Genomic DNA, 14,980 nt, shown 5'->3' with positions numbered 1-14,980 from the left:
TTTAAATAACACATGAAGTGCAATACACCCCTTTATATATGTCAATAAATATTCATAAAAAAAATATATATAGGAAGAAGCTCCAGGCAGGTCTGTTAACACCTGCACAGCGAAGGGACCATCAAGGACCTCGCTGACCCTAAAAATCCGAGACTCAGTAGCAAAGGGAGAACCGGGGACAAGACCAGAGACTCCAACCCCACAGGGTTCACTCTACCGTCAGGCGGACAGAAGTGGACAAACCACTGAACGGGGACCCCCAGTTGCTCTATGCCACGGGGACCCATAAACCAGAGACAGGTGCAGGGGAAGAAGGCACCAGAGAAACCAGACTGGCACTGGGACGAAGGGACCTGGAGGTGAAACCAGCCGGCCTCAGGTAACCAGTTACCACCAACAAGCAGTGAGTAAAGACCAGTTACACTAAACTACTGTGTGGACTACCTTCTTCCAATGCCCGTCACATCACCCATCCTCTGGGGCCCGGCCCTGCTTGTGGAGGGCCTACTACCCAGGCTGCCATTAACACCAGCCCCAGAAGTGGACATTCAGCAGTGGCGGCTCCATCCACATAACCACAACACCGCAATTGGTGTCATGTATGAACACTTATCTAATCCCCTGTAAATACACCCCCATTACAAAAAGCGCCCAGGGCATGGAACCAGGCAATGACCACCACTGTGACATTCCCAAGATATACACCGCCCGGGACCGAGTACCCCATATCCCTGGGTGCGACACTAGATCCTACTTAGGAGTTTCTGGGATTATGGCCGGTGAGAATAAGAAATGCACAGCTTGTCATTTCAATCACTCTCTAAACCTTGTTGGAGTGTTTATTTAATGTATAACTTTCCTGAATATAGGTGTTCTGTGCAGAAATTGGGTTCATACATGACCGTACATAGCAGAATACATAGCAGCATGATAACATCTCCCCCTGTATCCACCCAGCTTATTCATGCCCCTCAATACATCTTTATGTTGTCAGAATTACCTCCCTGACATGAGATGTGACAGGTCTGAAGACATTGACCGCTTCCGTATACAACCATTGTCTATGCTACGTGTATGAAACCTGTTATTTAATGTATGTTTATACAATGTTTAGGTAAACTATGTATAACACATGTAAACTGTGTCTACGATGTATATTTCTATTGTGTATGTATGCTGTGTGTACATAATATATATACTGTACCCATGAACTATGTGTATACACACTGTGCGCCCCGATGTCTGGCACCGCTCCCCCAGACTTGGTCCTCTCACCATTTCTCTTCTTTTTCAGGAGCAGTTCATCTTTCTTCATCATTGCATTCAGTTGATGTGGAAGAAAAAGAAGCAGCAATTCCGGATCAGTGATGTAATTTACGAGAACGTCCACAAATCCTAAAGCCCACCCTTACCTGTGAGTACAGACTCCACAAGGTTCCTATATACTCACTATAGAGCTAAGCGTCCATGTGGTCCCCTATAACCAGGCTGTAGTGCCCCCCATAACCCCCAAAAAATTCACAGTTTGAGAACTCTTACCTTCCTCTTTTGGATTTTAAAATAGAGCAATATAAGATGGGAAATATATGTCCAGGAAACAGTATGCAGCCAATGAATTCTGAATGAATGAAGACCCTGCCATTCGTAGAACAAAAAGAACAAATGAATGAAAATAGAAGAGCAAGAGAATCCGACTACAAACTAAAATGTGTCTATACAAATGAACTCTGGTGCTGAGGAGGCGAACAGAAGTGGGTCACTGTACCACAGGGGTTAGCCGGGCTTACCCCAACAGGTGATGGGCTTCACTTGCCACCTACCGGGTAGACGCCAGGTGCCACTCCCAGGGTAGTGTCCAGGACTGTGGCAGCTGACCCCAGGGCAGGATCAGGCTCAGGTCTGGCAGAATCTCTAGTGCTGAGAGGTGTGGGCAGGATGGCTGATGCAGACAAGACAGCCGATGAGGGCAGGTACGGATAGTTGAGCAGATACTGGCAGGTATGGGGAGGAACAGGGGAGTGGATATGGGTGAGGATAATGGACAGTGGACAGATGGCACCTGACAACTAGCTAGTTAGATGGACAATAACTGACTGACCTAAAGTACGTAGTGTCTCTCAGAAATAGGCTGAGAGGCTCTTCCGTAAATAGGTGCCCTGGCCCTTTAAGATAGCGAGTGTGAGCATGCGCCCTCGGGTAACCTGTGCTGTGTGTGTACCGCCCCGCGCTCGGCTCCAGCCGAGCCGCTCGGATCCGGGCTCGTTGGTGGGTGGCTCGAGCGCCTCCGGACCCGGGGTCACTTCACTCTGAAAGGGAATGCTGGCATTTTTGGTGGGGGTTAGGTAGGTGCACGGCCGGAGCCGCGCTTGAGTTCGTGACTCCACCCAAGGGTTGTGGTGAAGGTAGACACCACCACTGCAGTTACAGGGCACCCGGGGGAGATGTTTATGCAGCAAGTTGTTAACCCCTCCGTGGGTAGGGAAGGTGGCCCCGGGACCCGTTGGGTGTAGCTGGGCGGTGCGCGGCCGGATGGCACTGTTGTACTCCCTGTTATTGACACACACAAGTCTCTGGTAAACCAAGTTGATGGTGGTCGGTGCCCACAGCCGGCTGCGTCTGGTCCCCCACCCGGTTTGGTGGTCTTGGCCTTTCTCCTGCACCGGGTTGTGTATTTGGGCTGCCTGCTCTTCAGCGACAGGAGTCCGCTCCCCAGCTTTATGAATGTCGGGAGAGCCCTTTTGCCTGCAGACGCTAGCCCGTCTCTGCCTTTGTGGTGGCTTTCTATCCCCCTCGTTGGGCTGTTGTCTTCAGTCGGGACTTGGGTGGGAAAGGACCTATAGTCCAGACCGCAAACAGTTAATTAACTCAGTCCAGTGGATTCTGGACCTCTTTTCAGGGTCTGAGTACCCCCCTGTGTGTTCCGGTTTCCGAATCGTTTCCCCGGGTCTATACCGGCGGGCCACTACCCTGTCCCGGTCCACCACAGTTCCACCTTGCCTTCTTCCCGGCTCCTGCAGACTAAGGCCACCGTTTGCCTCCTAGCCAAAGGTGCCCGGGCTCCAACCCCGGCATCTCTCAGACTCTTCCACTCCTGTCAACTCCTCTACTAAACTGCCTGTTTCCTGCCTCAGGCCCTCTGAACCCCTTTGATGGGCGTGGCCAACCACCTGGCTCCGCCCCCTGGTGTGTTCATCAAGCACTGAGGGAGGTGACTAGATTTTAACAGTTGGCTGATGACACCTTTTTGGGGGACAGGTGTAGTGCGGGGGTCTATCTGTGCCTACCTGGCTAGTCCAGGGCGTCACATGTGCATAGGCCGTGGGAGCAGGAGGCATAAAAGACCCACGTGGAGGAATACAGGGAAGCGAGAAGGGGCTGCGGTGGTATATGAGTCGGCGTCCCTGCTGGGGAGAGGCAGAGCAGTGCAGGGACGCCAGTGCTAAAAGACCATGGGAAACAAAGAAGGAGGATTGGAGTTGCTGATACCGAGAGATATGATGTCACTGGCAGCACCGAAACTTGGTGGGATGATCCACACATGATTGGAATACAAGGCTGGAAGGATACAACTTATTTATGAGAAGCAGCTTAACAAGAGGTGAGGAGGTGTCACATTGTATGTTAGGAAAGCGTATATCTCCACAGAAATCCAAGCTTCAGAGAATGGCCGCTCTGGAGAAGCTGTTTGGGTAAGAATGCACGGAGAGAAGAGCAGAAAGGACACTATTGTAGGGGTTTACTATCAGCCGCCCGGACAGACTGTTGATATGGATGAACTCCTTGTAGAGGTGCAGGGCTCATTATAAGGAACAGCTCTGGTGGAGGTGCAGGGCTCATTGCTAGATATAGCCCTTGTAGAGGTGCGAAGCTCGATATAAGGCACAGCCATGGTAGAGGTACAGGGCTCGATATAAGGTGAGGTGAGGTGTGGGACTCGTTATAAGGTGTAGCCCAGGTAGTAGTGCAGGGCTCCTTATTAGACACAGTCCTAGGAGAGGTGCGGGGCTCATTATAAGACTGACATCCCTACTATCATCATCGGCGAGTTTAACATCCCCATTGACACTTCCCTCTCAGCTGTCTTCTAAACTTTTAACACTTCCTTCCTTCTTCGGCCTCACTCACTGGTCCTCCACAGCTACTCACAAAGATGGCCACACTCTGCACCTCATCTAACCTCTCAAACTCACCTGTCCCCCTGTCTGACCACAACCTACTAACATTCTCTTCTCTCCGCACCGAGCACTCAACCCCCTCCACAAACACACACACCCTCGCAGAAATCTCAAACACCTTGATTTACATTCACTCTCTGATCTCCTCCTCCCGGTTGGAGACATTGCTTCATTGCACGATGCAGATGCTGCTCTATATAACACCACAATAACTACAGCTCTTGTTTTGACCGCTCTTCTCACATATAGCAAAGCCCAAACAATCAACAGTCAACCCTTGGACACAAACCTGACTGAGACAAGCCTCCAGGGTTACTGAACGGAGATGAAGGAGATCCCATGCCACCAAGCACTTCATTGCATACAGTTTCTCACCAATTTCAAGTCCACACTCCCTGCTGCCAAACAAACCTACTTCTCATCCCTCATATCCTCTCTATCTCACAACCCTAAACAATTATTCAGTATTTTCAATTCTCTTCTCCGTCCCCCTCTTCCTCTGTCTCTCTTCTCCGTCCCCCAAGTCCTCTGTCTCTCTTCCTCTGTCTCTCTTCCTCTGTCTCTCTTCCTCTGTCTCTCTCCCTCTGTCTCTTCCTCTGTCTCTTCCTCTCCCTCTGTCTCTCTTCTCCGTCCCCCTCTTCCTCTGTCTCTCTTCCTCTTCCTCTGTCTCTCTTCCTCTGTCTCTCTTCCTCTGTCTCTCTTCCTCTCCCTCTGTCTCTTCCTCTCCCTCTGTCTCTCTTCCTCTCCCTCTGTCTCTCTTCCTCTCCCTCTGTCTCTCTTCCTCTCCCTCTCTCTTCCTCACCCTCTGTCTCTTCCTCTCTCTCTGTCTCTTCCTCTCCCTCTGTCTCTTCCTCTCCCTCTGTCTCTTCCTCTCCCTCTGTCTCTTTTCCTCTCCCTCTGTCTCTTTTCCTCTCCCTCTGTCTCTCTTCCTCTCCCTCTGTCTCTCTTCCTCTCCCTCTGCCTCTCTTCCTCTCCCTCTGTCTCTCTTCCTCTCCCTCTGTCTCTCTTCCTCTACCTCTGTCTCTCTTCCTCTCCCTCTGTCTCTCGTCCTCTCCCTCTGTGTCTTCCTGTCTCTCTCCCTCTGTCTCTTCCTCTGTCTCTTCCTCTCCCTCTGTCTCTCTTCCTCTCCCTCTGTCTCTCTTCCTCTCCCTCTGTCTCTCTTCCTCTCCCTCTGTCTCTCTTCTCCGTCCCCCTCTTCCTCTGTCTCTCTTCCTCTTCCTCTGTCTCTCTTCCTCTGTCTCTCTTCCTCTCCCTCTGTCTCTCTTCCTCTCCCTCTGTCTCTCTTCCTCTCCCTCTGTCTCTCTTCCTCTCCCTCTGTCTCTCTTCCTCTCCCTCTGTCTCTTCCTCTCCCTCTGTCTCTTCCTCTCTCTCTGTCTCTTCCTCTCCCTCTGTCTCTTCCTCTCCCTCTGTCTCTTTTCCTCTCCCCCTGTCTCTTTTCCTCTCCCTCTGTCTCTCTTCCTCTCCCTCTGTCTCTCTTCCTCTCCCTCTGTCTCTCTTCCTCTCCCTCTGTCTCTCTTCCTCTCCCTCTGTCTCTCTTCCTCTCCCTCTGCCTCTCTTCCTCTCTCTCTGTCTCTTCCTCTCCCTCTGTCTCTTCCTCTCCCTCTGTCTCTTCCTCTCCCTCTGTCTCTTTTCCTCTCCCTCTGTCTCTTTTCCTCTCCCTCTGTCTCTCTTCCTCTCCCTCTGTCTCTCTTCCTCTCCCTCTGTCTCTCTTCCTCTCCCTCTGTCTCTCTTCCTCTCCCTCTGTCTCTCTTCCTCTCTCTCTGTCTCTTCCTCTCCCTCTGTCTCTTCCTCTCCCTCTGTCTCTTTTCCTCTCCCTCTGTCTCTTTTCCTCTCCCTCTGTCTCTTTTCCTCTCCCTCTGTCTCTTTTCCTCTCCCTCTGTCTCTCTTCCTCTCCCTCTGTCTCTCTTCCTCTCCCTCTGTGTCTCTTCCTCTGTCTCTCTCTTCCTCTGTCTCTCTCTTCCTCTGTCTCTCTCTTCCTCTGTCTCTCTCTTCCTCTCCCTCTGTCTCTTCCTCTGTCTCCCCAGCACCACCTCCCTCTCCTCTCATCTCAGCTGAAGACTTTGATGTTTTCAATCTTCTGCTTGAAGAAAGAGGCAGAGTAAGGTTTGGTCCTCCCTCCCCCTGGCCTCTCCCCATAACTACTGAGCCCTGCTTCTCCATAACCACCTTCTCCACCATGACAGAAGACCACCTCTCCTCTCTTCTCTTTAGATCACATCTCACCACCTGTGCACTTGACCCGATCCCATCCCACCTCATCCCCAACCTCACTGCAGTCTTCATCCCAACCCTAACCCATCTATTCAACCTATCACTAACAACTGGAGTCTTCCCCTCATGCTTCAAATATGTTTCCATAACATCCTTCCTCCAACAGCCCTCCTTTGACTCAGCCTCTGTGTCTAGCTATCGCCCCATATTACTTCTCCAATATGCCTCAAAACTACTGGAACGGCATATGCATCTTAAACTATCCTCATACCTCTCCTCCTGCTCCCTCTTTGACCGGCTACAATCTGGTTTCTGATTGCATCATGCCACTGAAACTGCCCTGACCAAAGTCACCAACGACTTATTAACTGCTAAAGCCAAGGGCCACTACTCTGTCCGCCTCTGCCTAGACCTGTCTTCTTACTTTGACACAGTAGACCATTCCCTCTTGCTACAGATTTTCTCATCTCTTGGCATCACAAACTTGGCTCTATCCTGCATCACTTCATATCTAATGGACCGGACATTCAGCATCTCCATCTCTAGCAACTACCTCTTCATCTCGCCCTCTATCTGTTGGGGTCCCCAAAAGTTCAGTTCTTGGACCACTGCTGTTCTACATCCACACTTTTGGCCTGAGCCAGCTCAGAGTCCCACGGCTTTCAGTATCACCTGTACGCTGATGATATGCAGATCTACCTCTCTGGCCCTGAAATCACCTCCTTACTAACCGGAATACCACAATGTCCATCTGCTATTTCATCCTTCTTTTCGGCTCTATTTCGAAAACTGAACTTTGAAAAAATAGAAATCATCTTTTCCCCCACCTCACTCTACAATGCCACCTGACCTATCCATCAAAGTCAATGGCTGCTCACTCTCCCCAAGTGTGCGTGCTCGCTGCATAGGGGTAACCTTTGTCTCTGCTCTCCTTCAAGCCACACATTCAAGCCCTTTCCACTGCCTGCCGACTCATATTTCCTGGATCTGTGCATCTGCTGCTTCCAGTCCTCGGTGCATTGAATATGCGATGAGCATAATGAGCGGGGATCGGAAGCAAGTGACCACAGCGGCATAGACAGCAGGGTTTGAGAATATGAGTGTAGAAATTCATTTTATTTCACAGAAATGTAGTTTTCTCTGGTACGTGTGACACTGATGTCACACGAAGCACATTTGTGTGGTCCGTGTAACACCCGTGCTGCCAGAGAAAAACGGACATGTCTATGTATGGAGCACACAAACTCACGTATGCTCCACATGGTCCATGTGAAAATACGCACGTGTGCACACACCCATTGATTTTCATGGATCTACGTGTGCCTGTGTCTCTGGTACATGTGAAAATGTACGTCACACGTATTGGAGAAGCGGTTGTGTGAAGGGGGCCTTAGGCACACCCATGGTGGAGGTTCAGGGCTTGTTATAAGGCACAGCTATGGTAGAGGTGTTGGGTTGGTTAATGGCACAGCCCATGGAACTTTGCACTTCTGGTCAACTGATGGACAGAACAGGTTACAGAACATGAAAACACAGTGTAGACACCAAACAATGGTGGAAACTCAGACTACAATACAGTAAGGTGGAGTAAAGTAACACAGAACAAGAACACAGTGAAGTGTAATTCAAGTGACTGATAGTTCAGGAATATCCATTTGTTCTACCAAAAAACAGCAGATGTTGTGAATCCAAATCACCTATAACAGTGATGGGCAGCGGCACTGACAGGATGGGGCACAGGAGGGAACAGAAAGATAACCACCAAAACGGCAAAGTGTAGGCAGAGAAAATAGGCACAACTGCCATTCTGCAGGGAACCCCAGAACTGGCAGATCCAGCTTTATTTTAACAGATGAGAGCTGGTCTAAACTGAGAACGTGACAGTATGGAGATGCCATGGTGGGTGCAACATCATCCATTATGACTGGTCTGTTGGTGGGTCAGTAATACTCTGGGAGGCATATCCTTCGAAGGTCGCAGAAACCTACACATAATATCACCAATGTGATGAAATCCTCAGAGCTGGTATCAGACCTTACACTGGACAAGTTGCCCTGGGTTCTTTCTAGCGCAGGACAATGCCCAGACTCGTGGTTAGGCAGTTCCTAGATGATGAAGGCAGTGATGCCAGTGCCTAGCCCTCACGTTTCCCGGACCTGAATACAACGAAGGCCCTTTGAGACATTAAGCACCAGTGCGTCTGACAGCCCCACATAGAGCCGCAGACTGTAGAGGAGCCTTTCATATCCTGATTGTGGTCTAGGTGGAGTCCCAGGATGTCAGTAGTCCATACAGGCATGTGGGGGCCATGCACACTATGGAGAAGCTTTCTTTAAGGTGGTCTTCATATTTTGTTACACAGTGATTATGATGCGCTTTCCCAACTTTCAGCTTATGTATGACCCATGTATAACAGGACATGAAACATGTGTCTTTCTTCCAGGTGAGAACAGTGCAGTCACCTTCTCCAGTTTTCGGGGCCACTCTTACCAGTTGTACCGCTGCTGTGTGGTGAAGCCCTGGCCTTAAACTTGGCGAGTCTCCTGGACATTTTCCTTCATGAACTTCAGTATGGACCAAATAAAAGCCAGTAAATGGGAGAAGGAGCTGGTAGCGGTGACGAAGCAGGTGCAATATTCGGAGTCTCACAGTCATATTCTGGATCATACCTCATTTTCCACATGTGAGGACACTGGGCTGTGTCTTCAGGCTTCGATCCTGGCTATAAAGACTTTGTCCCCACAGTTATATGTAAGATGTGAAGCACAATGTCTGTGTTGGGTCTAAGGCTGGAGACAGTGGAGGGCGCAGGCAGAAGCCCCGACATCTCAGAGACCTCCCGTTGTGTATTCCGTTTTCTTTGTGCTATGTGAGTGTATGACACATGTAGGATCGGTGCCAGGGCTGGTACTGCTGTATAACGGGCAGGAGATATGTAACCAGTAAATTGCACATAAAATAAAAACGTGAAGAGGAAGGTCTCGCTTATGATATCCACATGTACGTAGGCCAGAGGCACAGGTGCTCACCCTCGTCTAATGGTGGAGCTTTGTTCATGTTCCCCATGAAGAAGTCAATGAAAACCTCTGCTGGATGATGGTGGCTTGAAATGCACCGGTGACACTCATTACACCGTGACTGCTAGTTTCCTCCTAAAATAGGAACCCACACCACGGCCATTGGTGCAGACACTATTGCACCTAGTCAGCTTTCTTTTGCAGCACATGGAGGACAATATTTGGCAAAATATTGTTCTGTTCTAAATGTTAACATCTCTTAGACTATAGTGTCTACAGAGAGCTCAATTCTATCATCAAACATGAGCCATTGTAAGAGATGTACTCAACTGATCATAAATGAACCCCAAAGTCACCACACTGGGGGCACAGCAACTACTCAGGCAATAAGCTGCCAAATGCCGCCATGACCGCAGTAAGTGGAAATTGTCCACAACGTCTCTTCCCTGCAAGTAAGTGACTGAGGCCGACCCCTGAAATATAAGAGCATAGACCCCAACAAACTGTATATCGGACACCATGCAGTCAGACTGGTAGTGGTGGCAACTCTCGGCATTGTGCTTGGTGATGTAAAGCTGAAGGCAGCTGCTCGGCCATGGAAACTCCTTCCCCAAAGCTCCCTGCGGGGGGCACAGCTGGTGTTCAAAGCATTGCTGACTTCTGCGCTCTGCTCCTCGGCACTCGGCCCCTCGCTCTCTAACACTATGGGGTCTCCACTACATATCCAAGCTTCTGTGATTCCTTCTACTTCTCACACACACAATAGTAGAATACTTAAATGGTAAGAAATGTCATGGACGGACATGTTTCAGATGTGGTGTCCTATTCTAGGGCTATGATGGCAACAGTGAGCGTATGACAAAGGCAGATGGCAGAGCAAATATAGACATGTGCGGGGCTAAAGGAAAAAACAATTCAATAAGGGGAGGTCAGGCACGCTCCTCCTCCTTACCGTCTACATGTGTGACGAATGCTGCACGCTCCTCCTCCTTACCGTCTACATGTGTGACGAATGCTGCACGCTCCTCCTCCTTACCGTCTACATGTGTGATGAATGCTGCACGCTCCTCCTCCTTACCGTCTACATGTGTGATGAATGCTACACGTTCCTCCGCCTTACCGTGTACGCATGTGATGAATGCTGCACGCTCCTCCTCCTTACCGTCTACATGTGTGATGAATGCTGCACGCTCCTCCTCCTTACCGTCTACATGTGTGATGAATGCTGCACGCTCCTCCTCCTTACCGTCTACATGTGTGATGAATGCTGCATGCTCCTCCTCCTTACCGTCTACATGTGTGATGAATGCTGCACGCTCCTCCTCCTTACCGTCTACATGTGTGATGAATGCTGCACGTTCCTCCGCCTTACCGTGTACCCGTGTGATGAATGCTGCACGCTCCTCCTCCATACCTTGTATGCATGTGATGAATGCTGCACGCTCCTCCTCCTTACCGTCTACGCGTGTGATGAATGCTGCACGTTCCTCCTCCTTACCGTGTACCCGTGTGATGAATGCTGGACGCTCCTCCTCCTTACCGTGTACCCGTGTGACGAATGCTGCACGTTCCTCCGCCTTACCGTGTACGTGTGTGACGAATGCTGCACGTTCCTCCGCCTTACCGTGTACCCGTGTGATGAATGCTAGACGCTCCTCCTCCTTACTGTGTACCCGTGTGACGACTGCTGCACGCTCCTCCTTACCGTGTACCCGTGTGACGAAAGCTGCACGTTCCTCCGCCTTACCGTGTACGTGTGTGATGAATGCTGCACGTTCCTCCTCCTTACCGTGTGATGAATGCTGGACGCTCCTCCTCCTTACCGTGTACCCGTGTGACGACTGCTGCACGCTCCTCCTCCTTACCGTGTACCCGTGTGACGAATGCTGCACGTTCCTCCGCCTTACCGTGTACCCGTGTGATGAATGCTGGACGCTCCTCCTCCTTACCGTGTACCCGTGTGACGACTGCTGCACGCTCCTCCTCCTTACCGTGTACCCGTGTGACGAATGCTGCACGTTCCTCCGCCTTACCGTGTACGTGTGTGACGAATGCTGCACGTTCCTCCGCCTTACCGTCTACGCGTGTGATGAATGCTGCACGCTCCTCCTCCATACCTTGTATGCATGTGATGAATGCTGCACGTTCCTCCACCTTACCGTCTGCACATGTGATGAATGCGGCATGCTCCTCCTCCTTACCGTGTGATGAATGCTGCACGCTCCTCCTCCTTACTGTCTACACGTGTGATGAATGCTGCACGCTCCTCCTCCTTACCGTGTACCCGTGTGACGAATGCTGCACGTTCCTCCGCCTTACCGTGTACGTGTGTGACGAATGCTGCACGTTCCTCCGCCTTACCGTCTACGCGTGTGATGAATGCTGCACGCTCCTCCTCCATACCTTGTATGCATGTGATGAATGCTGCACGTTCCTCCACCTTACCGTCTGCACATGTGATGAATGCGGCATGCTCCTCCTCCTTACCGTGTGATGAATGCTGCACGCTCCTCCTCCTTACTGTCTACACGTGTGATGAATGCTGCACACTCCTCCTCCTTACCGTGTACCCGTGTGACGAATGCTGTATCATCATCCTCCTCCAGTGACGAATGCGGCACGCTCCTCCATGCCTTGTACGCATGTGATGAATGTGGCACGCTCCTCCATACCTTGTACGCATGTGATGAATGCGGCACGCTATACCTCTCCTACACCCCAGCTTTTATCCATACATTTGCTTGTATGCTAACACATGATTCCACAGGATATTTACAGAAGACGTGAAAATCAGGTCATAAAAATAATTTACACATTGAAACCCGAGAAAAATAATTTATATATTTATCTATTACTCAATAATGAGATAAACTTTAATTCATAGAAGACAAATATACAAGATACAGTCACAGCTTCCGTTTCCTGGACTGTTCCGGCAATGACGTCGAGCCATGGACAATGGCAGAACATCTAATACTGCAGCAGACAAGACCGAACCGACCGGTCATCTTCAGAGTAAGAGGTCTTCAGCAGAAAGCCCCCTACCCCCAGGACAGAAAGGGCTCCAGCCCTTACATTCACCAGTACAGAGAGATCAGAAAAAAACGGCAGTCGTGCATTCCCTCCAGACTCAGCCACCTGGAGAATCAAGCACGTAAGGAAAGACGTCATGATACGAGGGCGATGGCAAAACTCACCGAGAAAAGTGGTGAGAAGAAGAAAATAAAAATACAGAAAGTCAGTGATTGTTCCCTTCATCAAATGATTCCACCCCGGAGTCGCTGGAGGCAGCATTGATCTTCTCTTGGCGTTTTCTCATTATCTCCAGCAGCTCTGAACTACCGTTCATTTTCTAGAAAAAAAGAGAGAAGATGAGAGTTTTACTCCAAATGAGTCCACCTATTGCAGGCTCGTTCCTGACCAAGAAGCCAAACATTAGATCTGTCAAAAAAATGTTCCCCACAGTCACGATTAGGGGATTTGTAAAACTACTCACCCTATAAATCAGCTCAAAATGATGGTCACTGAGAACTGATTGTAATCTGTACCGGGAGTGATGAAGGAAGACAGGGAACCGTACCGGGAGTGATGGAGGAAGACAGAGAACCGTACCGGGATGGGAGTGATGGAGAAAGACCGGGAACCATAACGGGAATGATGGAGGAAGAAAGGGAACTGTACCGGGAGTGATGGAGGAAGACAGAGAACTGTACCGGGACGGGAGTGATGGAGAAAGACCGGGAACCATAACGGGAATGATGGAGGAAGAAAGGGAACTGTACCGGGAGTGATGAAGGCAGACAGGGAACCGTACCGGGAGTGATGGAGGAAGACAGAGAACCGTACTGGGACGGGAGTGATGGAGAAAGACCGGGAACCATAACGGGAATGATGGAGGAAGAAAGGGAACTATAGTGGGAGTGATGGAGGAAGACAGAGAACCGTACTGGGACGGGAGTGATGGAGAAAGACCGGGAACCATAACGGGAATGATGAAGGAAGACAGGGAACCGTACCGGGAGTGATGGAGGAAGACAGAGAACCGTACTGGGACGGGAGTGATGGAGAAAGACCGGGAACCATAACGGGAATGATGAAGGAAGACAGGGAACCGTACCGGGAGTGATGGAGGAAGACAGAGAACCGTACTGGGACGGGAGTGATGGAGAAAGACCGGGAACCATAACGGGAATGATGGAGGAAGAAAGGGAACTATAGTGGGAGTGATGGAGGAAGAAAGGGAACTGTACCAGGAGTGATGAAGGCAGACAGGGAACCATACTGGGACGGGAGTGATGGAGGAAGACCGGGAACCATAACGGGAATGATGGAGGAAGAAAGGGAACTGTACCGGGAGTGATGAAGGCAGACAAGGAACCATACTGGGACGGGAGTGATGGAGGAAGACAGGGAACCGTACTGGGACGGGAGTGATGGAGGAAGACAGGGAACCATACCGAGTGATGGAGAAAGAAAGGGAACCGTACTGGGACGGGAGTGATGGAGAAAGACCGGGACCATAACGGGAATGATGGAGGAAGAAAGGGAACTGTACCGGGAGTGATGAAGGCAGACAAGGAACCATACTGGGACGGGAGTGATGGAGGAAGACAGGGAACCGTACTGGGACGGGAGTGATGGAGGAAGACAGGGAACCATACCGAGTGATGGAGAAAGAAAGGGAACCGTACTGGGACGGGAGTGATGGAGAAAGACCGGGAACCATAACGGGAGTGATGGAGGAAGAAAGGGAACTGTACCGGGAGTGATGAAGGCAGACAAGGAACCATACTGGGACGGGAGTGATGGAGGAAGAAAGGGAACCATAGTGGGAGTGATGAAGGAAGAAAGGGAACTGTACCGGGAGTGATGAAGGCAGACAAGGAACCATACTGGGACGGGAGTGATGGAGGAAGAAAGGGAACCATAGTGGGAGTGATGAAGGAAGAAAGGGAACTGTACCGGGAGTGATGAAGGCAGACAAGGAACCATACTGGGACGGGAGTGATGGAGGAAGAAAGGGAACCATACTGGGACGGGAGTGATGGAGGAAGAAAGGGAACCATAGTGGGAGTGATGGAGGAAGAAAGGGAACTGTACCGGGAGTGATGAAGGCAGACAAGGAACCATACTGGGACGGGAGTGATGGAGGAAGAAAGGGAACCATAGTGGGAGTGATGGAGGAAGAAAGGGAACTGTACCGGGAGTGATGAAGGCAGACAGGGAACCATACTGGGACGGGAGTGATGGAGGAAGACCGGGAACCATAACGGGAATGATGGAGGAAGAAAGGGAACCGTACCGGGAGTGATGAAGGCAGACAGGGAACCATACCGAGTGATGGAGAAAGAAAGGGAACTATACTGGGATGGGAGTAATGGAGGAAGACAGGGAACAGTATCGGGAGTGATGGAGGAAGAGAGGGAACCATACCGGGAGTGATGAAGGCAGACGGGGAACCATACCGAGTGATGGAGAAAGAAAGGGAACCGTACTGGGACGGGAGTGATGGAGGAAGATAGAGAACCGTACCAGGACGGGAGTGATGGAGGAAGAAAGGAAACCGTACTAGGGCGG

The 14,980-nt window shown here is 50.5% G+C and overlaps 2 protein-coding genes across 15 annotated transcripts in view; one reads left to right on the top strand and one right to left on the bottom strand.

Moving 5' to 3' along the window:
- The window catches only part of PTPRO (protein tyrosine phosphatase receptor type O), a 468,010-nt gene extending 458,647 nt beyond the window's left edge, over nucleotides 1-9,363 (top strand). For all 4 annotated transcript variants that reach the window (XM_075343481.1, XM_075343482.1, XM_075343483.1 and 1 more), the window contains 2 exons: nucleotides 1,295-1,414; nucleotides 8,830-9,363. In XM_075343481.1, the coding sequence (XP_075199596.1) occupies nucleotides 1,295-1,399 (105 nt within the window). In that variant the 3' untranslated portion in view covers nucleotides 1,400-1,414; nucleotides 8,830-9,363. The remainder of the gene's footprint in view (nucleotides 1-1,294; nucleotides 1,415-8,829) is intronic.
- A 2,859-nt stretch (nucleotides 9,364-12,222) lies between these two features.
- Nucleotides 12,223-14,980, bottom strand: part of EPS8 (EGFR pathway substrate 8, signaling adaptor) — a 297,407-nt gene continuing 294,649 nt past the window's right edge. For all 11 annotated transcript variants that reach the window (XM_075343463.1, XM_075343467.1, XM_075343469.1 and 8 more), the window contains one exon: nucleotides 12,223-12,755. In XM_075343463.1, the coding sequence (XP_075199578.1) occupies nucleotides 12,642-12,755 (114 nt within the window). In that variant the 3' untranslated portion in view covers nucleotides 12,223-12,641. The remainder of the gene's footprint in view (nucleotides 12,756-14,980) is intronic.

Source organism: Anomaloglossus baeobatrachus, chromosome 4, assembly GCF_048569485.1.
Source record: "Anomaloglossus baeobatrachus isolate aAnoBae1 chromosome 4, aAnoBae1.hap1, whole genome shotgun sequence".
Lineage (NCBI taxonomy): Eukaryota > Metazoa > Chordata > Amphibia > Anura > Aromobatidae > Anomaloglossus > Anomaloglossus baeobatrachus.
The sequence above is the reverse complement of the archived record's forward strand: the minus strand, read 5'-3'. Positions and strand labels throughout refer to the sequence as shown.